The sequence below is a fragment of the Mastigoproctus giganteus genome, chromosome 7 (genome assembly GCF_048544385.1).
Source record: "Mastigoproctus giganteus isolate SK-2022 chromosome 7, ASM4854438v1, whole genome shotgun sequence".
NCBI lineage: Eukaryota > Metazoa > Arthropoda > Arachnida > Uropygi > Thelyphonidae > Mastigoproctus > Mastigoproctus giganteus.
The window spans coordinates 83,438,473-83,464,215 of record NC_143581.1 but is presented as its reverse complement, the minus strand read 5'-3'; the positions used below and the strand labels follow the sequence as shown (position 1 = coordinate 83,464,215).

Here is a 25,743-nt window from a genome sequence, read left to right as displayed (position 1 = left end):
CTAGCCAACAAAAAATATTTTTTTCATACCTCCTCAAATGAAAATATGAGACTCTGGAGTAAATAAACGCCCTGATTCCAAAAATCACCATAAAAAGTCTCTATCACGTCTACATCAAAAGATGTACCAGTGTTAAAATAAAGGGATATTTATATATATAATTCAAGTTTGTAATACAAGTGTGAAAAAATATCATAAATCATTGTGAAGTAATTATATTTCAATAATATATAATCAGCATACCTGTAATTGTCCTTAAAAATGTTTGCTACTAAGGGATTTTCTCTTGTATTCCTGCTTACTCTCCCTCACAAGGAACCAACAGTAATCCCCCATCATTACAGGATCCCAGCGACCTTGGTACCGCTTTTCCATCATTGAAATATCTTGATGAAACCGCTCCCCTTGTTCATCACTCACATCTCCCAGATTTTTTGGGTAAAAATTCAAGATGGGAATGAAAAAAATGAATTTTCAATGACATTTGACAGCCCATTTTTTTTTAGCACTTGAGTAAATTAGACACCAACATTTCATAGTTTCCTTCTTTCCTATTACTTGAAAAACCATGTACTACTACCACCTTAAATGATTGTCAAGGTACCAAAAGGTCTTTCAGGAGTTTCCTAATTTGAGGTCTCACGAAAATTCCTTCCTTAAGTTTGGCATTGATAAATTAGGAAACACGCTTCTCAAGTATGCAAATCCGTTACCTTCTTTATCTAGTTCCTTCGCGAAATTTTTAATCATTCCAAGTTTTATGTGCAGGGGTGAATGAAGGTTCTTGTTTGATTACACTAAAGGTTGTTGTTATTTGGTTTTTAGGAGCATTAGCAACTAAGGCCATATTGCTCCGGTGCAGTGGTCATTCCCTGACCTTTCCGCATCCTCCGTATTTGGTGGTGACGGGCTCGAACCCCGGTCTAATCAAGAAGCATGTGCTACGCACTGCTGCTTGCGCTAAAGGAATATATTTTACATTACATTGTCCTGGTATGAACCCCCTGCTAACCAATTACCTTAAGATCACTGCTTATGTTCCAACCATAATCCTTGTATTTTATAGCATGTAGAACCTTATCTTTCATGACTTTCTTTAAATCCAACTGAATGAAACAGAGGAACTGATGGAAATTTGTTGCCATTATAAAGCAAAACTGCTTGAAGTCTCGATGAATAAACACCATTCATCTGACTTATGCATGACACCTAGTCTTTCAGAGTTCCAATAATGTCTTTGCAAAAACACATGCTGTCCTCTGTAGCAAAATATTTCGAAAACTTTTCATATCTTTTTTGAAACACTGAAATCTTTGTTCCTGCTATGAGTATATTACACTGCTGTAACCTAAAACCTAGCAGTTCAGCTTGTTCTTTCAGCAAATTTAAGTCTCGAACCAAATCATTCAACTCATCTTGTTTGATTAAATGTACCTCACTACCCGAATGTACTGGCTGATAATCGACATCTTTTGAAGTGGTAGGAGGGTGTGGTCCTCCTACTCTAGAGGGGCTGTTTATGTTTGGAGGATAGATTTACAACCCTGAGAACATGTCACAATCATTTAATACTTGGAAAACCTTGGCACAGCCCACAGAAATCCTCACCAAAAATGCTGTGTGCTCTCTTCAAATTTTAAATTGTTGCATTGGAATTTGAACCTAAGAACCATAGTCAGAAGTCTGATTATGTTAATCACAAGAAAACCAAGGCCAGAATTGATTGCTAAAATTAAGAGAATTAGCTTATATCTGTTAAAATAAATCAGTATGTCATACATTGACACCTCCATAGCCAGATGGGCAGGAGCAGCAGCAGTGCATAGCACACGCTTTTGATTAGATCGGGGTTCAAGCCCGTGACCACCAAATACGGAGGATGGGGAAAGGTCAGGGAATGACCACCGCATATCCCCGGAACAATATGGCCTTAGTTGCTAATGCTCCTAAAAACCAAATAACAACAACATGTAATGTATTACATGTTGTTGTTATTTGGTTTTTAGGATTATGCTAAATTGGCATATTTTGGTAAAATGTACTTTCCTCTATATTTAATAACCGTGATATGATGCGAAACTATTATGGTGATTTCTGAAATCTACTCATAAAAATTGGTTAAAAACAGAATTTAAGTTCTTGAAAGTAAAAATCATGTTGGCTAGTGTTATTGACACCATAACTCCTTTCATTTCACAGGGTACTTTTTCATATGTCCGCTCTGATATTTTGTCAATCAGTTCAGCCTACAGAGATTGTGGAAGGCTCATGGGGTAAAATTTTTCTCAATGTGGTCTGTGCTTCTTAATAGGAGAGACTGCTTCTACAGAGATGGGATACACTTAAATAGAAAAGGTGCAAGATGATTTGCTGATGCTATTGAGGCAATGTTAAGTGGGTCGGAAAACTGCTAGCTTAGGGAGATGTAAAATAAAGTAAACTGCAGCCATTATCAATCCACTGCAGAATAGAAACCTCCTCAATGATTCATTTTAAGGGAAATGGACCATAATCTGCCACGCTGATCCAGTGCGGGTTGGCAGATCGACCCATATTTAGCAATCTGAGGCTTGAATCCCGGTCTACTCAAAGAATGTGTGCTACTGCTGCTGACCAACTAATAGATTAACAAAAGTCTTGGGCAGAGGTGAAAGTGATTCTTGCACTGCTTTTATTAGAATGAGAAGCAGCCTGGAAAGCAAGGTGCTGGGGATTTCAAGAACTGCTGGGAGCCATCATGGACAAATGAATACACGGGTTGGATTCGGGTAACCAAAAGTAAGAACAGGTGCATATATAATTGCATGTACAACAATGCTAGGAGCATAGTAAATAAATTTTATGAATTTGAAGCAATGGTCAAGACATCAAAGGCAGAAGTGATGTCACTGTGATACAAGAGATGCGGAATTTGAATATAGGGAGAGGAATTATGCTCTAAGTTAAAAAGCATATAAAATCCAAGGAAGTGCATCCAGTTGAGTTGACATGGGTGGCCAGTGCAGTGTTAAGTCAGTTTGGTGTTCCATGGTCACTGGAAAAATCAAAAATGAAAGTAAAAGTGTGTTATGGGCCTAATGACTCTGATCAGTACAGTGAACAACTGTACAGAGAAATAGAGCAGACCAGTAAATCAGAATGTCTTATAATGAGGAAATTTAACTTTCCAGATATTGACTGGAACTTAGGATTGGTCACTCACACACTATCTAGACTTTTGTGGATTTATTGGATGACTGTTTTCTACAGTAGCATATTCTGGAGGTAACCAGAGGGAGTAATACTTTTGATGTGATTATCAGCAGTGAGTATTCATGCATTAAGAATCCATAGATAAAGGAATTAGTGGCAGTGATTATGTGGGATTTACTTAAAAAGATGTAACTATCATATAAGGGGTAAAGGGAAGGGTTTTTGTTTTCAAAAAGGTGACTGTGGTGGTCTGAGACAGTTCTTAAATTCTATACAGTGGGACCAGCTGATGGATGCTACCAACAGCAAATTCTAAATGGGAAACATTCAGGGAATTAATGTTTAATACTGTTAAGATTTTTATACCAACTAAGAAATATTGTTCAAGGTTTAGGCCTAAGTGGATGTCAGATGAACTAATGGGACTCATGGCAGGGAAGAAAAATGCAGGGATGTATATAAATTATCAGGCGACACAGAAGCCCACGGTAGACATAAGCTAGTCTGTAATCAAGTCACAAAGGAGTTTGGGCAAGCAAAGCTAAATTAGAGAAATGTTTCGCAAAGGATGCAAAGAAAAACAGCAAAGCCTTCTTTACTTATGTAAACTCCAGAAGGAAGTGGGTGAATCAGATTGGTCCACTTGATATTGATAGTTTGACTGTTGATGATCTTGCTCAGGTAGCTGACAAACTTAATGAGTACTTTGTATCTACATTCACTCATGAGGAATTGTTTGAAGGAAGTGGAGGCCAGAAGTTTATCTGGCCTCCACTCTAACTCTAACGGAAAAATAAATGATTTTGTAATAACTGAGAGGAAATTAAAGGAGAAATTGTTGAAGTTAAACATAAGAAAGGCACCTGGGATGGATGGGATCTATCCAGTTATTTTAAGGGGAGCAGCAAAGGAATCCTTAGCCATTATTATGAGAGCATCCATAGATTGAGGGGAGGTCCGCCACTGACTGGAGATGTGCAAAGTATCCCCAATTCACAAAGGGAATCAAAGGGTGACAATTCACTTACTGACTTCTGTTCAGTGCTCCCTAATTCAGGCTGATTGCCTTCTGTTCAATGCACACTAATTCATATTTACTGATACCTTCAGTTCAGTGTGCACACTAATTCAAATTGACTGCTGATTCTTACATTACTATGTATATGAGTTACCAAACACATTGAAGCAATTCATAGCACACTATGCTGCAGTTACAAGAAACAAAGAAAGTGACAAAATGTTTTGATCATTATTATCATTAGTCATATGGTGCAATGAAGCCTAAGGCTTTTGCTGCACCAGCCAAAAAAAAAAAATTTCTAAGTTACCCTAAGAGAAAGAGAGAGAAGTGGAAGAGAAGAATGATGATATTCAACTCAGGACCCTGGGTTGAATATAAGAGGTAGAGGTAGAGCCCATACTCACCAGATGTGAGCTTCTGGGGTTAATCCCTGATATTAATGACAGTTCAGTGTATAAATTGAATTGCGATACACAGTTCAACTTATATATTGTGTACATGGATTGAACAAAATTTCAACAGTAAATTTTGTTTGCTTTTCACAAAATGGGTCAGTTAAAATGCAGCAGAAGAACCCCAAATGTCATGAAAGATGACACTTGTTTATTTATTTATTTTCTTTTTTTTATGATTGTTGAAGCCTATAGTCACCAGTATAATCAATTAAGTTTTGGAGGAAAATTATATTATTTAAAATTGTCTATGGCAAGCATAGTCATGAGATTTCAGTATATAAATGATATAGACATAACATACTTAAAGAGTATGTTATGTCTATATCATTTATATACTGATAATATACTGAAAGAGTAAAAGACATAACATACTTAAAGAGTATGTTATGTCTTTAAGTTTCCATCTGTATTGGTTGGTCTGTTTTGCAGGCTGAAAAAACCCAGTTTCTGAAAGAGAGAGAGAGACCACGCATTCCCAGCATGAAATCCCCCCCCCATTTAGAATGACTAATTTAGAATGCTGTTAAAAAGCAGGTGTAACTGTCGTATTGCCCATAATAAATACTTTCAAATAGAGAATAATCATGTTTTTTTATGAGATGCTGTTTAAGCCTGCACTGTTTAATATCATCCATGATTTGAGAGTTAGGAAGCCAGAACTTACTTTCTTTACATCTAATGTATGGCTGACACTAGATGTAAAGAAAGTAAGTAAAGATGATTACTTTTTTATGGAAAGCTGTTAAACCTGTCAGTGTACTAATGTCATGGATGGATTGAAGGTTAGTAAGCCAGACCAAACTTGGTTTACAACTGGAACCAAAATAAATAAAGTAAATTAATGGTTGTTGTGTACTGGTGGCTTTTGAAGCCTGCACTACTCTAATGGATTGAGGTTTGAGTTGAGCAGAGCCTTCCATAAAAACATTATCATTTTTCATTTATTTTATTACCAATTTCTGTGTCAACAAGTTTCTTTTACTCTTTAATCTTTAACTTATCCATGGCATTAGAATGCACTAGCATTTCAGCTTTCATAAAAACTACAGTGTCAGCTGCTAAATGAATGAATGAATAAATGAATAATGTCTTAAACATATGTGAAAAACCAATGAGCATCCACAATCAGTTTTACTCCAAATTCATTAATCTAACATTTGTTATTCCTCATTATTTCTCTCTAATCTTGATTCCTAAAATAACCCTCTTCCATTTGGGCTTCCTGAAAATTTCAAAGTACAGAAGTTTTAATTTCTGTATATACTTGTTCCTGTTTTCCAGTCTTCAACCATAAAATAAATGGAGATAATCCACTGAACAAATCAAAAACCACCACTAGCATCACCACCACACCGTGTTCACTAAATTAATTTTATAATGTGGCATGCTAAAAGTTCTCATTTTTGGGCTAACGCTGTCATAAATAAAATTTTCTCATAGAAATGCTGAATTGTATCATTCACTAAATCATACACACATAGCTATTTAGTGACCCTTTTTATAGCTTTTTAGGTTTTAAACATCACAGCTTTAGTCATTAGTGATGATATCCAGATAAAACTACACTTTGGTGATGTAATGATGTAAAACACACACACAGACGCAGTAATTGTGACTGTTGACTATATATTCAATAGAGCTAACTCTGTTAGCTCTATTGTATACATGTGGACATGTTCAGAATTCTAAACATGCAAAGTATTAACTTTCATTTCACTACCTTTATACATCTGGTGAGAGTGTTATATCAGTTAGATATTATATCAGAATCTGGTTTACAGATTTGATTTTTTTGTTTACAGTTTTCTGCAAATTACTACATTTATTTTTTCTCTGTTAGGATGTCACAAAAAATCATGTTCTTTCTATAAGAAGCCTTTTATCTACTCATCATCGATTGATGTCAGATGTTAGGCATATCCTGAGAACACTAGCTAAGGTAAGCATTTTTGTATGCAGTGTTTGGTTACTAAATATCATATTAACCAAAGTTAAAGAATGAAGTTCAGCCATTGTTATACAATAAAACAATGTTATTTGTTTTCTTATTAACTGCAGTTCAGTTTGGATTAAAGTGGTTATTAACTTGAAATTAAATTTACATGAATTTTCTCTTTGTTGGCCTGAACCACAGGAATTACTTATTATATAGGATGTTGTTGAGAAAAAGTTGCAAGTTAGAATTAAATTTTAAAGTGAGCGCAATTCTGCCATTTAGCCTTATCAGTCAATTCGGCCCTAGAGAGGTAGAATATTTCTTGGCATGTTTTGTGCTTGTTAACAGCAGAGACTGTTTTTACAGGAATGGGGCAAGAATATTTGCTGATGCTATCAAGGCAGTGTTAGGTCAGTCAGTAAACTCTTAGCTTTGGGGGAGGGATGATACATAGACTAATAGATTAACAATAGCTGCAAATAGAGGCAGGCAGGTAACATAAGAAAGTGATTCTTGCATTGTTTCTGTTGGAACATGCAGCTCCCGAAAGCAAAGTGTCAAAGATTAAACGCCTGCTTGAGAGTCCTTGTGGGATAAGCAAATACCTAGGCTGTTAGGATTACTAAGAGAAAAGTCAGGTACACATACATATGCTTGTACATCAGTCCTAGGAGTATAGTAAACAGTATTTGATAAATTTCAGGTTTTCGTTAGGTTATGAAATATGGCATTAAAATGCTGGGCAAAGGTAAAGAAAGCCCACACGAGAAGCACGCAAAAGTTCAATGAAATTTACCGGTTAAAGTGCTTTGCCGTAACAGCATTTGTATTGTTGCTCGCTCAGTAAACATACGGTGGGTGTTATCAGTCAGGAATAGAAATTGAATCCCATGGGAGCTTGAAACCCTCCTGAAGTGGAGGGGGGGTAACCTGACTTTTTTTCCTTTAGAATCACTAATTGAATTAAACTAACCGAATCACGAACAGAGTCATATTGGAAGTTTTGGCGTCGTAAAAAATGTTCGTAGCGTAGTTTCACCGGTAAACTTTTTCGAAGTTTGCCGTGCGGGCTTCCTTTACCTTTGCTTTTTTTTTTTTTTTTTTTCTTAATAAACAATTTATCCACTAGTCCACCAGTGATTCTAAAGAAAAAAGGTTAGGTTACTCCCTCCTCCTCGGGAGGGTTTCAATCTCCCATGGGATTCAATTTCTATTCCTGACCGATAACACCCACCGTTTGTTTTCTAAGCGAGCAACAATACAAATGCCGTTACGGCAAAGTACTTTTACTGGTAAATTTCATCGAACTTTTGCATGCTTCCCATGTGGGCTTTCTTTACCTTAGCTGAATGCTGATATTACTACTATAAATTGTAGGGATATTGGAAACCCTCATACATAAAGGATGCGGAATTTGAATGTGGTTACATTTGTATTAGTATTAATAGTAGAAAATGATACAAGAAAGCAAGCTTATACAGCATCAACAAACAAAAAAATCCCATTTCACCTATCGACCGCTCCAATAGTTTGTATAGTTCTTTCTTGAATTTATTCAGACTATCCACATCCACAACAACAAATGGAAGCTTATTCCTGCAATAAATTCTGTAGCCATCTATTTTCCAATTCAGCCATTTATCTACTTCCACAACATTGAATAGAAGCTTGTTCACACAATCTATTCTGTGGCCATCCTTCCTCAGTTTGAATCTATGCACACATGAGGTGGCATTTCCTCAGTACACATTATTAGTATAATTTGTAATGAAAGGACATGGCACATGTCCATGGGTGTTAATCATATTTTGTGGCCAAGTGATTATTCCTCCCCCATATATACATGTGGACATGTGTATATGTAATGGGCGGCACCTAGAACGTCTGTTCAACTCCGCCTCGTGTCTATGTGAAGAACAGTATCACTACAAATGGGCCAGATATGTGTGTGACGTACGTTTGTGTGTTTTATGTGTGTGTTCTGTTGTTATGTTCTGGCCACTTGGCTACCCAGAAGCATCAGTCACCTGGACAGATGATTCTGGGTACTCGTCCACACCACGGGAAGGTGGGCCAGTTCCAGTAGAGCACGTAACGCCTCAAAAGAGACTCTGACCCACCTGATGTTGCCAAAAGGTGGGCCAGATTCCTCCGGGGGCCCATTCCAGAGGAAAAAGAAAGGAGCGAGAGAGGGAAAAAAAAAAAAATAATAATAATAATAAAATAAAAAAAAATAAAAAAAATTATAATAGTAATAAAGAAGGAGAAAAAAAAAAAAAGAGAAGAAAGAAGAAAGAAAAAAGAAGAAAAAAAAAGAAAAAGAAAATAAATGATAATAATAAAGTAAACACAACCCGTGGTGCTGGTAAAAAAAAAAAAAAAAAAAAAAGACACGTGATAATAAAAAATAATAATAATAATAAATAAATAAAAGAATAAAATAAAATAATAATAAACTAATAGTAAAAAAAAAAAAAAAACAAAACACACACACACAGACTGGTGCTGGTGGGAAAAAAAAAAAAAAAAGTAGTCTTCAATAAATACTCATGTATCCAGAATAATTCAGATGTGGAATGATGACCTTTAGGATCAGTGCAGTGACAATTCATGCAGACATGAACCATAGAAGAAAACTATTGTCCCGCTTGCTTACACAGTTGTATTTGGTGGATTGTTCTGGTGCGCTAATCTGGCGTTGATTTTTTTCTGGAGCAAACACCTCGGAGGCAAAGTTCTGAAGTGCTGAGAGATTATTCTTATTATGCAGAAGCATTTCCTCATTCCCCGGAGAGAGATCTGGAACGTCAGTTCGGAGCTTCACCCTAAGATCGTCGTAGTTTGCACAGTTATAGAGCAGGTGACTCCAATCTTCTGTATTCCCGCAGCTGCAGAGATCAGTGTGATGCAAGCGAAACTGAAAGAGTTTTTGATTGAGAGAGCCATGTCCTGTTATCAGAAAGGAAGTTTGCATAGTTAAAGAGCACCAGGTTTTAACTGATTTAGAGAGTAAGAAGGTCACATCAGGCAGAAATTTTCTTGTCGTCGCTCCAAGTGCGGTGGTGTCCCATCTGGTCTGCCAGATGCTAATCAGCTCGTTAAACCATCTGGATTTCTCTTTTTTAGGATCTTCATTTAAATTTAGCTGGATTCCAAGTAATTCTGAAGGTATTTGTTTTTGTGTCGAAAGCAGAGGCCACGATAGATGACAAATAGATCCAATGGGAGAGACCCCGCAATAACTTGCACTGCAGCGGTGGAAACTGTTCTACAGACTCTGAGAATAGAGAGGAGCATGCTCCGCTGGATGGAATTCAGTTTTAACCTCATTTTGGAATTAGTGGCCCGATGAACCCAAGCTCCTGCTGCATAAGTGACTATGGGCAGGAAAACAGCATTATAGTAGAGAAAGAGTGACTTCCTAGAGAGACTCCACTCCCCCTCTGGAAATTCGAATAATTGACCCTGTGAACTTTTTGATTTTGGTACATATATGAATCAGATGAGGATAGAAGGAAAGCTTATGGTCAATAATGACCCCAAGAAGTTTTGCTTCAGTGACTATAGGAAGCCGCTTGCCAAAAATTTTGACTTGGGGAGGCTGCCTGAGAACTAATTTGGATTTAAAAAGCATCATTTTTGTTTTCGATGGATTAATTTTAAGTTTGTTAGCCAATGACCAGGTGGAAAGGTCAGTTAAAATCTGGTTTGCATTCACCTCCAACACTGCACGAGAACTGCCTGAGACCACAATTGTCAGATCATCGGCGAAAGCAAAAATTTTGCAATTCTGGAGAGAGTGGCCCAGCCAGTCTTGAAGCACAATGTTTCAGATAAGGGGCCCCAGGACTGAACCTTGGGGACACCCTCGAAAAACCTTCCTAGAGACTTGGAGGAATTTGGATTTGACAATTATTGAGCGGTCAGAGAAATAGTTTTGAAATAATTTGTACATATGAAAGGAGCATCTGGCAGACCGGAGACGTTCAAGGGCGCTGTCCCACCAGACAGTGTCAAAGGCACCCTCGAAGTCGACCATAATAGCTAGTTCAAACTTGGATTTAGAATTTATAATGTGCCAGACAAAGTCAGACAAGGCCTCCTCGCAAGAATGACCTGGGGTGAAGCCATATTGACAGGGAGAAAAGAGATTTTGTTGTTGAAACAGAGCTGTTAGTCGAAGAGCCATAAGCCGCTCCAAGATCTTCCCTAGATTAGCAAGCAGCGCAATTGGTCTGTAGGCACGTGGATTTGAGGCAGGCTTATCTGGCTTTTTGATAAGACGGAGCAAAGAAACCTTCCAAACAGAAGGAAAGATGCCTTCCATGAGGCATTTATTGAAGAGCAAGAGCAAGTAGAGAGGTCTTAATTTTAACAGCCAGAGAATGAACACATACTCAATCATATCCATTCCCGGACACTTCTTCACATTGATCGTCTTGACCACTGAGGTAAGTTCCTCTAAAGTAAATGGCTCGGTACGTTCCTCAATGGTGTACTTGTTATTTGCCTCACGAATTGCCATATGTTCTGGAGAATCTTCAGAAGGATTATCCATAGGGAATAAGTTATCAAGAATTTGGTTGATAGAGTCTGTCCAGCCAGAGGTTTCATGAGTCTCAGTGGTAACAGTACCAAGGACATCAGAGGTAAATGTTCTCTCCCGAGCTATCTTGTACATGAGGCCCCATGGGTTTTTGCTGTTGGATTCTTTTACAAAGGTGGTCCAGGTTTCTCTTTTTCTCGTTGCAATTGCTTTACAGAAGGCGCCTCCGTAGCCAGGTGGGAAGGAGCAGCAGTGCGTAGCATACGCTTCTTGATTAGACCGGGGTTTGAGCCCGTCACCACCAAATACGAAGGATGCGGAAAGGTCACGAAATGACCACCGCATATCCCGGAGCAATATGGTCTCAGTTGCTAATGCTCCTAAAAATCAAATAACAAACAAGCTTTACAGAAGGCATTTTTTTTTAAAATGTAGTCATTATGTAATAGCATAACATCATCAGCAGGCCAGTTACGGTGTCGCTGATATAACCGTCGAGCTTGGTGAACTGATTTGCGAAGAGTAGTAAGGTCCTGGGACCACCAGGAGCGGACTTTAGAGCGGATGGTCTTCTTCTTTGCTGATTTATAGGAGGCTTTTATAAGAGATTGTTGGATAAGTTGGGCTAGATTTTCTGCAGAAGTAAAGCTGAAGCTGTCTGGAGGGTTTGATGGAAAGTCATTAGTGATGGAGGCATCAAAAGAGTCCCAGTCAACAGTTTTTGTGCAGAATTTGACGAAGTCTGGTGTTCTAGGTGAGTTGCGGCTGTTAGGCACATCGACAGAGATGTGGAACACAATGGCTCTGTGATCACTGAGTGTCCAATCTGGAATTGTAACCCAGTCACTGATGCGTGAATTTAAGTCACTGGTGGTGAGTGTAACGTCAACGTTCGACTCCCCAGTTGAGCTGCAATAGGTGGAGAGCTGGCCTGGTTGATTATGGACTGCTAGGTTGTGACTTATAATAAAGTCCTCAAGAAGAAGACCTCGGGCGTCAGAAACAGCACTGAACCAGAAATGGGACTTTGCATTGACATCCGAAGTGATCAGGATGTTCCTAGAGCCAAGGAAGTTGAGCGCAAACTCCAAGAAGTTTAATGAATCGTTGAAGTCTGCAGAAGGGGGACAGTAGATTGACAGAAGATAGAAGGAGAGAGATGAGAATGTGATTTGCACACAAGTTGCCAGTTTGTTACAGAGACCATGAACAACAACAACAACATCCAAATCTCTGTTTAAAATGATGATGCATGTTTTAGGGTCTTGGGGCACAGGTTGTACCACTCGAGCATAAATGGAATAGCCCATAATCTTGGAAATATGCCCAAACTGACCCTTTGAGAAGTATGGCTCCTGGATAGAGATCACATCCACGGCGTTTTGCTCTGCAGCCAGCCGAATCTCATCCGCGACGATTCGCGACCTATGTCCATTGATTTGAAGAACTTTAAGTTTAAGGTTTTGTGGAGTGCTGGGGAAAGAATGAGAGTGAACATCATCAGGAGATGTTTTATTTTGATTCATCTGAAATGCAGTGTTGTTCGGTTTACTCTCCCCCATATATACAGTAAACCCCTGCTATTCGCAGTATCTGTATACGCGATCGCCAATTTAATATAAAATGAAACCTAAAAAAATGTGAATTTTAAAGCGCCGTGAATATTTTCTGCCATAAAAAAACATGGGCATGGCTAAAATTATCTTTCCCGGTCAAAACAGTGCTCAGTGGGTGGGGGGAGTGGGGTGAAAAAATCGGGAGCATGGATGTTTCTCGCTAATCCTTGTTCAGTATGTGTTATGCGCTTGTCATAGAAGGTTTTGTCGTTTGCTTTTAATTTATATGCTTATAAATTGAATAAATTTATCAATTTATAAATTGATATGCTTACAAAAATGATAAATCTACCGTTTTGCAGTGTAAAACAGACTTTTTCGAGTGTGTTAACGGAAGAAAGTGACTTTATTGTAGACACGTTCTTTCTAACCCCTACAAAAATATGGCTACGAATAACAAGAGAAATGTGAAAATATCAAAGAAGGTGATGACATTAGCGAATAAAATTGAGTTATTAGATAAAATTTCTAATGGTGAAAGTGTCTCCTCAGTGGCAAAACATTATAAAATCAATGAGTCAACGGTACGATCAATCAAAAAATCGAAAGAAAAAATCCACCGTAGTGTCCATGAAACGCACTAATTGCTTCAAAAATTTGCTCTGTAACTCGTGATGTTAAATTAGAAAAAATGGAAAAGGCTTTAAATCTGTGGATAGAAGACCGAACTCAGAATAAAATTCCGTTAAGTTCACTCATCATTTGTGAAAAGGCAAAACTCCTTTATCAACACTTTAGCGAAACTGGTGATAGCACTGGTGGGATAAGTTTTTTTGCTATCAAAGGTGCTGGTTTGAAAGATTTGTTTGAAATTTCTAATAAATATTACATTTAATATTAAATTGTTTCTTATTTTCATTTCGATCTTGCATTTCACTATGTACTGTCTATATACATAGTCATATTATGAAGGTACATGTAATACATACATAGACAAAATTTTAGACTAGTTTTCTTATATATTTCACACTTTGGAACGGAACCCCTTTATTACTATGGGAGCCATAACTCAGTATTCACGTTTTCGGTATTCACGACATTTCTCAGGCCGCAAACAGCAGGGGTTTACTATATATAGGATGTCAAGGCAGTATATATATATAGAGAGAGAGAGAGAGAGAGAGAGAGAGCAGGCAGGCCTTATGTATATAGGGTGATTCACTACCAGTGTGGCAAACTTGCAGGAGGTGTAGGGGGCACAAAGACAAATCAGAATCACATAGCATTGCAGGGTCCGAAATGGCTTCGTCATGCGGTAGAGGACGTTGAACGGGAGGTCACGTGAACAGCGATCCCGCTGGAAGTCAGCATTTGCGAATCGGTTCCCGAGGCAGTAGAATGGACGAGTATTCAAATGTTGAACTGGCCGACACGCACCTCGCGTATGGAGCTGCGGACTGTTACAGGCACGCCACTCTGCACTTGTACCAGGAACATTTCCCGCACAGGCGTGGTCCTCATTTTCACATGTGTGCACAGAAGGTTACGTGAGACTGGTTGTTTCACGAGAGGTACCATGAATCGAGAGCGAACGACGAGGACGGCAGACAATCAGGAGAATGTCCTACGTCTTGCAGAAGGCAATCCAAGTATGAGTACTTGAGCGATAGGCCAGCGATTGGGTATTTCCCAATCCACTGTGGAGGATACTGTCAACAAACCAAATGAGTTCATTCTATCTGCGACGCGTCCAATCACTGGAGCCTGGAGCCTGCGGTTTATCCACTCCGGAGGACTTTTGCTACTTGGTTTCTTCAACAGGAACCGTTCGCAAATGCTGACTTCCAGCGGGATCGCTGTTCACGTGACCTCCCGTTCAATGTCCTCTACCGCATGACGATGGCATTTCGGACCCTGCAATGCTATGTGATTCCGATTCGTCTTTGTGCCCCCTACACCTGCAAGTTTGTCGCACTTGTAGTGAATCAGCCTGTATATATAAGGCCTCCTGAGAGTATACCTGATGACATATCAATATTTATTTCAGGCGCCATCAGATCAACCATTTTTGCATTACATATAAATGTTTCCCCCCATATCTGATGAGAGCTATACCATTTTCATTTGCATTTTATTAATATTTTGATGTATTCATTTTACTTTACAGTTCCCCCACTTTATATTGGCTTGGCAATTCAGCCCATAATTTTCTTCATTCATCATAACCTCTAGGATATTAACATTCTTTCACCTTTCACAAATCTACTACACTTTTTTTCGTACTTTCCTCACCCTTTTAGTTACTGGCACTTTGTGTAACTTTCACATCCATTTATTCAATTAATGCACTATATTAATTAATATTATTAATTAAATGAATAAATAATTCACTTAATTCAATATATTAATATAACATATATATACTCTTGCATCCTTTAATGCTGCTTTGCACTTTTAGGTGCATATGTCATACCTGATTTATTAATCTTGCATTCACTGAAACCATTTAATCAACTGTATACCTCTTTTCATTTGTAACGTAAACATTACCTTTAAGGGGTTACATTGAATACCCATTTACACACACACATAAGTTGTGATCATTTAATTCACAGACTGGTGCAAGATTTTATGTTTACTGCACGGACTTTCCATAACTGCCACTAGAGGGCTCTCCCTGATCGCTACCGAGCAGACTCTGTGTGTGCAAGCCACTAGTTGTTCAGCTAGTGTTGCGTGAAGAGAGTTTTTAGCCGTGTACCACAGACGATCACTTTGAAGCAAGTATCATGTCAGACATACAGTTTGAACAGCAATGTGTGACATGATACTTGCTTCAAAGTGATACCAGGAAATGAATGTGCAGACTATGCTGCTAAACATCCATCCGACACAGAATTATCACAATATTATGTTCCATGTCTTGACTACAAATGTAATATATGAAGAATATGTAGGGAACAATGGAAAAATCAGTGGCAAGTCCAAATGCCTAATAAACTCTCAAATAAAACCTGAACTGCCGTTATGGACCTTGAGCTTCCGTGTAAACAGCAGAAAGGAAGTAATCTTAACCAGAGCACAAATCACCTCACAGGTAATGATCCTCCGCAATGCACACAATGCAACTCTCCACTTACAATGAAGCAAATTCTTGTTGATTGTACTTTGTACACCACTGCCCACCCAGTCTCATTTAGCTTTCTGCCAAACCTTAAAGAACCCTTGACACTCTATACTAATTTGCTGGAGTTTTTTAACTTTTCAACAGATAAATGCCCCAGATGCAAAGCAATTTTGTGATCAAGTGTCTTTGCTAGTGAATTTGCACTCTCTCTTGAATAAATAGAATCGCTTCTTTTTTTCAGCATTACACTAACAATCAATTAAATAACCCTCAGTAAAGAAATCACTTTACTTTATCAAGAGGAAAAGTAGCCTTCTTTCTTTTTTCTTTTATCTTCATATTACTACTAATCCATGCTTGGTCACAAAGGTAGCACTGCTCTTGTGTCTATGGCAGGGCCGGTAACATGGAGGAAGAAAGGTCTCCCTTCCAGGGTGAGATGGGGCAAGCAGTTCCTAAAACCGAGAAAACCACTGGGTGCACAGACGAAACCTTGACAAGGCAATAACAAGAGGAGTCTGGTTCTGTTGCAGCAAAATGTCGAAAGGCGTTTGAAAACGAGCTGAGGTAGTCATCAATATAAAGCAGATTCTGACAAAGAAGGATGAGGTACTAGTTCCTACTCAGAATATAATCTTTACATTTGACAATTCTAAACCACCAATAATGAACATTGCTTGCTGCTCCAGTCCTCTCTGAGCAATAGCCATTTATGACCATCCTCTGTGTCCTCTCCTTCAGCCAACTGCTAATCCACTGATGGACATTCCCTGTTATCCCTGCCAGCTGTAACTCAAAGCCAGTTACCTCAATGCTCAGCAACCACATATCCATTATTTTGATGGACAATTCACTGGGCAGTAATCATTACCATGTGATATGCTACATTGATACAAGCATTCCCCACTTATCCTACTGAATTGTCAAATGGACATTTTCCAAAGTTGAATGGAACGTGTACAAGCAGCTAGCAACACTAGCAGAGCAGGTCTAACAAAACTCATAAACCTGGCAGTAGAATATATATCAAACAAAATACTGCAGGCAGCCCACAAAACCATCCCAAAACAATCCACAAAAATATGAGCCTGTTCAAAAGTGGGTGCAGTGATGAATGTAGTGCAGCTAAAAAACAGAAGAACAGCACTCCTGAAGAGCATGGAACAACTTCAGGAAGTTCCCACAACAGTAAACCTCATCCACTTTAAACAGGCAAGGGCAAAACGTGTGAGGCAAACTAGCAAAAGGGAAGCATGGAGGCGTTTTGCTTCCACAATTACAAGAACAACAAAAACCCAAAGATTATGGGTCAAAATACAGTGAGTGTAGGCAAAACACCCATGCATCAACTATCCCATGTTCACTGTCAACGGCTAATATATAATAAAACCAGAGGAGATTGCAAACACTCTTGGTAGATCCTTCATGGAAACCTCAGCTACGACATCACACTCACCACATTTTCAGGAACACAATGCACAAGCTGAAACAGGCTCAGTCGATTTTGGATCAGCATCCAGTGCTGTGTACAATCTCCCCTTCACAATGTCAGAGTAGCACCATGCGCTAACCTCTACTAAACTCAGTGCAGCAGGCCCAGATGGAATACATTACATCATGATATCAAAACTTACTGAACCGGCCCTCAAGACACTATTACTCCAAGGTCATTCATACTGATAGGTTCATACTAAAAGGTCATTTTTATAATGGAAATTGCACCACACTTTCAGCATTATCATATGTTCCATTATAATAATCAATTTTGAATGCCTTTGTGATATTTTTCTGAAGCACATTTCTGGAGATCACCACCATAAAACAATAAAAACAATTTGCACTTTCCGTTTTATTGGACTTTTCTGTTAGTGCAATCTATTATAAATGTGTATTAAATTCAATTTTATTGCATTTGCAATAATACTAATAATTGGAATTCTGTATTATGATGAAATGAGTTCCCCTTCACTGAAAAATCGTAAATCATATAAAACTCATAAATAAATTTTCAGAATCCTCTCTTCATTCCTATTTACTTATTATAATGGTGAAGGGAAATGGACAAAAGTGCAAGTGCTGGCAGTGCTAGGAAATGAAACAAAATTGATTTAGAAATGATGATTAATTAAGAAGTACTAAGCAGGACAATGTGCATATAAAAGAACATGGATCAACACATTTAAGATCAACCGTAATCACAAAACAGCATTCAGGTGCTATATCGAAGATGGAAAAGCTATTAATAATATGGATGGAAAATCAGATTCAGAAGCAAGTGCCCCTGAGTTCGATGGCCATTCAAGCAAAAGCAAAAAGTATTTATGAAGATATTAAGGATAAATACAGCAAAACCCAAGCCAGGTTCATGGCAAACAAAGGGCGATTTTAATATGTGCAAGTATTGCACTGGTTTCCAAAACATTAAAGTATGCGGTGAAGTCGCCTGTGCTGATTCTGCAGCTGCAGAGAAATTTTGTGATGTGTTGGAAAAAACTTGCTGAAAAGGTAAAACTTACTGACATTATACCAGTCTCTTTTTGTAATTTTATACTTTTGTAATTTTGTACACTTTTGTAATTTTTCCTGCACATGAGATAAAAAAATTGAATAAATAATTCTATTTACATGTTCATTGAACATTTCTTTTTTGCTTCAATCAAATTTGCAAGTGCTGCATAAGCATATAGGGAAATTCTGACTTACGTAGAGTTCCGCAGAACGCAACCCTTACATAAGTTGGGGAGTGGCTGTAATAATGAACTCAATAACACATGACTTAGCACAAACAGTATCCACTATGCCATATGCTAATGACTTCAATATAGCCTGCCATTTGCCTAATATGCAAATGATAATAATACAGTTGCCTTAAATGATCCCAAAACAATAGATTTCATCTCTCGCACCAAAACACTGTCTGGATACACTTCTATAGGAAGCGTAACCTGCACCCAGACCCAGAACTTCAACTAGAAAACCAAGTCACACCAGTGCTTCTTGGTGTGATATTCAATCAAAAACTCACCTTCCTTGAACATATAAAAATGCTCCAGATTACCTGTCTTAAAAAGCTTTACATCTTAGTACTCGTAAGAGTACCATGCATTAATATGGTCACATTGGACTACTGTTCTGTTGTGTTTAGCTCTGCTAGACCAAGTGCTTTATGTTCGCTTTATCTTGTACACCATTGTGCTCTTTGTCTTGCATTGGCAGCGTACTGTATATCACCAGTTCAGAGCTTATTATTCATGTGGGGACTAATGATATTAAACGTACACGATCTGACGATTTTTTGGAAAAATACAGGACCATGCTGAGGAAATGCCACGAGCTAGGCCATAATGCCTATGTGTCTGCAATTCTGCCCAGACACGATAGGAGGGATTATATGTTAAGAGCCTTGTGGATTAACTCAAGACTTGAAGGAATCTGCAAGGCTTTAGGGGGAAAATTCTATCAGCATGGCCCACACTTGTAGGTAGAAGGAATTTGTTTTGTAGAGACGGCATACACTTAAACAAAGGTGGTGCAAAAGTTTTTCCCAGTATTATTGAGGATACCTTAAAGGTTCGGGGAAACTGCTAGCTAGGGGGGGGATGTGGGTAATACTGACACGCGTTTATCTGATAATATCGGTCAAAGTAACTCTTGCGCATACCTTAAGAGTTCTTATCTGCAACCCCAACTGGACGTATTATCTAGATGTTTTGGGGACAGAAGCGTTTCACGTGAGCGGGTAGCTAATATCAGGGAAGAGAGCCTAAATAACTTCAAGGGTTGTGTTAGGGTTATTAAATACAAGAACTGTAAATCTTAATTGTTTATACAGTAACGTTAGAAGTGTCGTCCATAAAATGAGCGAATTCGAAATGCTGGTTGAAACAAGTAATGCAGACATAACAGAGATGTGGCTTACAGAGATGTGGTGCCACCTGGAAATTGGGGATGATGAGTTTAAATACGGCTTGTATAATGTATTTAGGAAGGATAGAGAAGATAGAAGGGGTAGTGGGGTAATGCTTCTTATCAGAAGCAGCCTAAGTGCGACGATAGCTTTCCCGGATTCAGACATTTCACATGCTAGTATAGAGTCTGTATGGTGTGAGATAGTTGGAAACAAGGGTATAATGCAAGTAGGAGTAATCTACAGACCAGGTGATTGTGAAGATTATGACAAAAGCCTCTACATGTAAATGGAATTGGCAAATAAGCGTCAATGTCTTATTATGGGCGATTTCAATTTGCCTCTAATTGATTGGAGTAAATGGGAAGGAAACTCGACGTGGGGAACAAAATTTTTAAATCAACTAGATGACTGTTATTTGTATCAACATGTCAGGAAAAGTACCAGAGAAAAGAATATCCCAGACTTTTTCATCACACATGAATCAGATGACATAACAGGGCTGACAGTAGAGGAACCAGTAGCAGGAAGTGATCACGGAGTTCTAGGGTGGATGATGACAAGAGAGGTAGCAGAAGTAAAAGGCAAAGGAATGGGTTTTAATTTCAGGAAAGGAAATTATGATGCCTTAAGGTACTACATGGCCTCTATTAACTGGGTAGATATCGCGCAGAGAATAAATACATTTGAACTGTGGTACGCTTTTAAAACATTAATCACAGATGCCTTGAATGCGAATATACCATTAAAAAAATACTCCACGAGGAGGGTTCTAAGTTGGATGAATAGTGAAGTTGCCACATTACTTTAGCAGAAAAAGGTGGCATGGAAAGGTTACAGAGCAATTAAAAGTACTGAAGCCTATAACAGCTACAAGGTGATGTGTAATAGAGCCACAGAAAAGGTTTGACAGGCAAAGGCAGTTTATGAGAAATCACTAGCAAACAGAGCAAAGAGGGGGGGATAAAGAATTCCTCACATATATAAATGCCAAGAAGAGCAGGACAAACCAGATCGGACCTTTACGTAAGGGAAAAGGGATAGTAGTAAATACACCAGCTGCCGTTGCAGATGAACTCAACAGTTATTTTGCATCGATATTTACAAATGAAAAACGTTTTGTGGCAATGGGAAATTGTGGGAGCGAAGTTAAAAAATATGATATTAATGATATTCAAATTTCGCAAGATTATTTAATGAAAAAACTTTCGAGCCTACAGACCAGTAAGGCTCCTGGAGTTGATGGAATGTACCCTATAATCTTAAGGGAGGTGGCAAGCGAGTGCATTGAACCATTGAGGCTAATTATGTGAGCATCACTAGACTCTGGGGAGATTCCCTTCGATTGGAAAAGTGCAAATGTATCTCCCATACATAAGGGTGGCTCTAAAAGTGAAGTTGGAAATTATCGACCTGTCAGTCTGACTTCAGTAGTAGGGAAAATCATGAAGGTAATGATCAAGGGTGGAATTCAGGATCATTTGGATCAAATTGAAATTCTCAAGGATACTCAGCATGGTTTTGTAAAGGGAAGATCATGTTTAACAAATGTGGTTCGCTATTTCAAGAGTGTCACTCACAAGCTGGATTTAGGGAATAATTTCGACATTGTTTATTTAGATTTCAGCAAAGCTTTTGACTCAGTCCCACATGAGTGGTTGCTTTATAATCTGGAACAGGTTGGAATCACTGGGAAAATCCTTAGATGGATAGAAGGATGGCTTCAGGGCAGGAGGCCCTTCCTCATGGCTATTCCTCAGATTGGGTTGATATAAGAAGTGGGGTTCCCCAAGGATCAGTATTAGGGCCACTGTTGTTTTTAATTTTCATAAACGACATTGATGAAGGGATAGAAGGCGTGATTTCTAAATTTGCAGATGATGTTAAAATTGGTAGAGTAGTTAATGATCACTGTCAAGCTGAGCTTCTTCAGAGAGACCTAGATAGACTTCAGGAATGGTCAGAAAAATGGCAGCTATGCTTTAATCCAACAAATAGTAAGGTATTACACCTGGGAAACAGTAATCCCAAAAAAACTTATTCACTTGGTGGAGTTCAACTAAACCCAGTACTTGAGGAAAGGGACTTAGGTGTTACGATACGGTCAGACATGAAATTCTCTGTGCATTGTAAACAGGTTGCAAGGAAGGCCCACGATGTCCTATCGATGATCTATCGAACTTTTGCAAGTAGAGATTGGGATGTGATAGTCCCATTATATAAGGCTTATGTTAGACCACACTTGGAATACTGTGTTCATGTATGGAGACTGCACCTAAAGAAAGACATCGAGCTTCTTGAAAGGGTGCAAAGACGGGTAACTCGCATGGTGAGATCGGCAGAAGGGCGTCATTATGAAGAAAACTTCGAATTTGTGGGCTGCAGAGTTTGGAAACTAGACACCTTAGAGGAGATTTGATTGAGGTGTTTAAGGCTCTGAGAGGCATCAGTAAAATGAATGAGGACGAAATTTTCAAGATTATAAATGACGCTAGAACTAGGGGACATAAATTCAAGTTACGGGAGGAAATGTTTCGATTGGACTGCAGGAAGTTTTATTTTAGCCAGCGAGTTATAAATTACTGGAATAAGTTGCCTTCATGGGTGGTAGAGGCTGACAGTTTGGGGAAATTCAAAGGTCATCTGGATAGTACCTTCAGGTAAGGGAAGCGCATGGGATGATAGGTTTAATTTCCGTTTTTTTATTACATATTATTATTTATTTATTTTTTGTTTTTATCATTGTTTTGTTTGAATTTTTTTTATTTTTTTTATTTTATTTTATTTTTTTTTTGGCTGATGCAGCATAATAAGCCATAGGCTTTCTTGCACCATGCGGCCATTACTAATACTAATCATTCAACACAGCGGCAACCCACAAGGCAGAATGCGCTAGTCACACAGGAACTAGTAGTTGTTGGTGACTCTATTGTCACATGCTTTCTAAAAAGGATAGGTGGAACAGGACCAGGGTATCTCTGCCACGGGCAAAAGATGATGACGTAGAGCGGATATCATCTTTTAAGGGCACAAAACGTGATATAATTGTACACATTGGCACTAATGATATTAAGAGTAGGAGACTGTCAGAATTACTTAATGAGTACAGGTCACTGTTGAAAAAAAGCTGGGAATTAGGGTTGAATTTGAAAGTGTCTGCAATTCTGTCCAGACACAATAGAAGGGAGTATATGATGAGAGCCTTGTCGATCAATTCGGCCCTGGAAAGATTGTGCAAGGTTCAAGGGATAGAATTTTTTTCAGCCTGGTCTTTAGTTGTTAACAGGAGAGACTGCTTCTACAGGCATGGGATACACTTAAATAGAAAGGGTGCAAGAATATTTGCTGATGCTATCGAGGCAGTGTTAGGTGGGTCGGAAAACTGCTAGCTGGGGGGGATACAAGGACTAATAATTTAACAGTAGCCGCAGACAGAGGTGAAGGTGATTCTTGCACAACTTCTATTAGAATAAGTAGCGACCTGGAGCAAGGGGTGTTGGGGGTTTCAGGAACAGATGGCAGTCATCGTGAAATAGGTGGGTATATGGGATGTTTAGGGTAACTAGGAATAGGAGCATGTATGCTTGCATGTATACCAATGCTAGAAGTATAGTAAATAAATTTGATGAATTTGAAGTGTTGGTCAAGCCATCAAAGGTATATATTTTTGGGATAGCAGTGACATGATGTCACACAGATATAAGGAATGCAGAACTGGAATTTGGGGAGTATAATGTGTACAGAAAAGATAGACAGGATAGAAAGGGAGGAGGTATTATGCTGTTAATTAAGAAAAACATAAAATCAAAAGAAGTGCACCCAGTTGATATAGATGAACAGTGCACTGTTGGGTCATTTTGGTGTGACATAAGCACTGCGAAAGCAAAAATAATGTGTTATAGGCCTAATGACTCAATGAGTACAGTGAACAATTGTACAGAAAAATAGAGTGGGCTAGTAAATCAGAATGTCTTATAATGGCGAATTTTAACTTCCCAGATATTGACTGGAACTTGTGGATTGGTCACTCACACACTAGTCAAACTTTTGTGGATTTATTGGATGAACTGTTTTCTGCAGCAGCATGTTCGAGAGGCAACCAGAGAGAGTAATACTCTTGATCTGGTTATCAGCAGTGATCATTCGTGTATTAAGAATTTGCAGATATAGTAACCACTAGGTGGCAGTGATCACAGTGTACTGATGTGGGATATACTTAAAGATTTAATTACCATCAGGGGTAAAGGAAAGGATTTTTGCTTCCGTAGAGGTGAGTACAGTGGTCTCAGAATGTTTTAAAATTCTGTACAGTGGGTTCAATTGACGATGTTACTAACAGTAAATTCTAGGTGGGAAGCATTCAGGAATTAATCGTGGATGCTACTATAAGTTTCATAACTATTAAGAAATTTTGTTCAAGGTTTAGGCCTAAATGGTTATCTAATGAACTAATGAGACTCATAACAGAGAAGAAATATGCATGGGATGCATATAAATTATCAAGCGACTCAGAAGGCAGATTACGAAAAATCCTTGGCAAAAGATGCTAAGAAAAACAGCAAGGATTTCTCTACTTATATAAACTCTAAAAGGAAGGGGATGAATCTGATTGGTCCACTTGACATCGATGGTTTGACTGTTGATGATCCTGCTCAGATAGCAAACAAATTAAGTATTTTGCATCTACATTCACACATGAGGAATTATTAAGGTTTGAAAATGGCAGAAGGTTATCAAATTGTAACAGGATACTTAATGAATTTGTAATAACTGAGAGCAAAGTGGAGGAGAAATTGTTGAAGTTAAACATAAGAAAAGCACCCGGAGTGGACGGGATCTATCCAGCTATATTAAAGGAGGCGGCAAAGCAACTAAGCAAACCCTTAGCCATAATTATGAGAACATCCTTGGACTCAGGAGAGGTTCCCAAGGGCTGGAGATGTGCAAATGTATCCCCAATTCACAAAGGGGGAACGAAGGGTGACAGGAGTAATTTCAGACCAGTTAGTTTAACTTCTGTTCCGGGTAAAATAATGGAATCACTGGTTAAAGATGCATTGCAGGATCATCTAGACAAGACTGCAGCAATAATTCAGACACAGCATGGGTTTGTTAAGGGAAAGTCTTGTCTGACAAATTTGATAGGATATTATGATGTGTTTACAAACGAACTGGATGCAAAAAATAATTTTGATATCATATATTTGGATTTCAGGAAAGCTTTTGACACTGTTGCACATGGAAGACTACTGCACAAATTGGAGCAGAATGGCATTAAGAGTAAGTTACTACAATGGATAAAAGGATGGTTGAGTGGGAGAAGACAGAGGGTGGTAATCAATGGGTGCTGCTCTTCGTGGACTAATGTTATTAGTGGAGTCCAACAGGGTTCGGTGTTGGGTCTACTGTTGTTTTGTATATTTATCAATGATATTGATGAAGGTATATCAGGCTTAGTGTCGAAGTTTGCAGATGATACAATGATTGGCAGGGTTGTTAATGACAGTAATGGCAGTGTGCTACTGCAACAGGATCTAGAAAATTTGGGCAGATGGGCTAAGAAGTGGCAACTGAAGTTTAACCTTGAAAAATGCAAAGTACTGCATATGGGTAGAAGTAACCCCAGAGAAACGTACCAACTGTGTGGTACTACACTTAAGGTGGTAGAAAATGAAAAAGACCTGGGAGTAATTGTGCAGTCAGATATGAAGTTTTCTGAGCAATGCAGACAGGCTGCTAGGGCGGGTCATGGGGTTTTGTCAATGATATATAGGAATTTTGCTAGCAGGGAAAAGGAGGTGATTGTCCCTCTGTATAAGGCAATGGGCAGGCCAGGCCTTGAGTATTGCGTACAGGTCTGGAGGCCTCATTTTAGGAAGGATGTCGATTTGCTTGAGCCTGTACAGAGAAGGGCAACAAGATTGGTGAGGGGAATGAAGGGATCCTCTTACCAAGAGAGGCTTAAGTTCTGCAAATTGCAGTGGCTGGAGACTAGGCACCTGT

The 25,743-nt window shown here is 38.6% G+C and overlaps 1 protein-coding gene across 1 annotated transcript in view; it reads left to right on the top strand.

The window, feature by feature from the left end:
• The window catches only part of nonC (serine/threonine-protein kinase Smg1), a 1,411,261-nt gene that overhangs the window by 1,229,744 nt on the left and 155,774 nt on the right, over nucleotides 1-25,743 (top strand). The window contains exon 70 of the mRNA XM_090378365.1: nucleotides 6,509-6,607. Coding sequence (XP_090234491.1) covers nucleotides 6,509-6,607 — 99 coding nt within the window. The remainder of the gene's footprint in view (nucleotides 1-6,508; nucleotides 6,608-25,743) is intronic.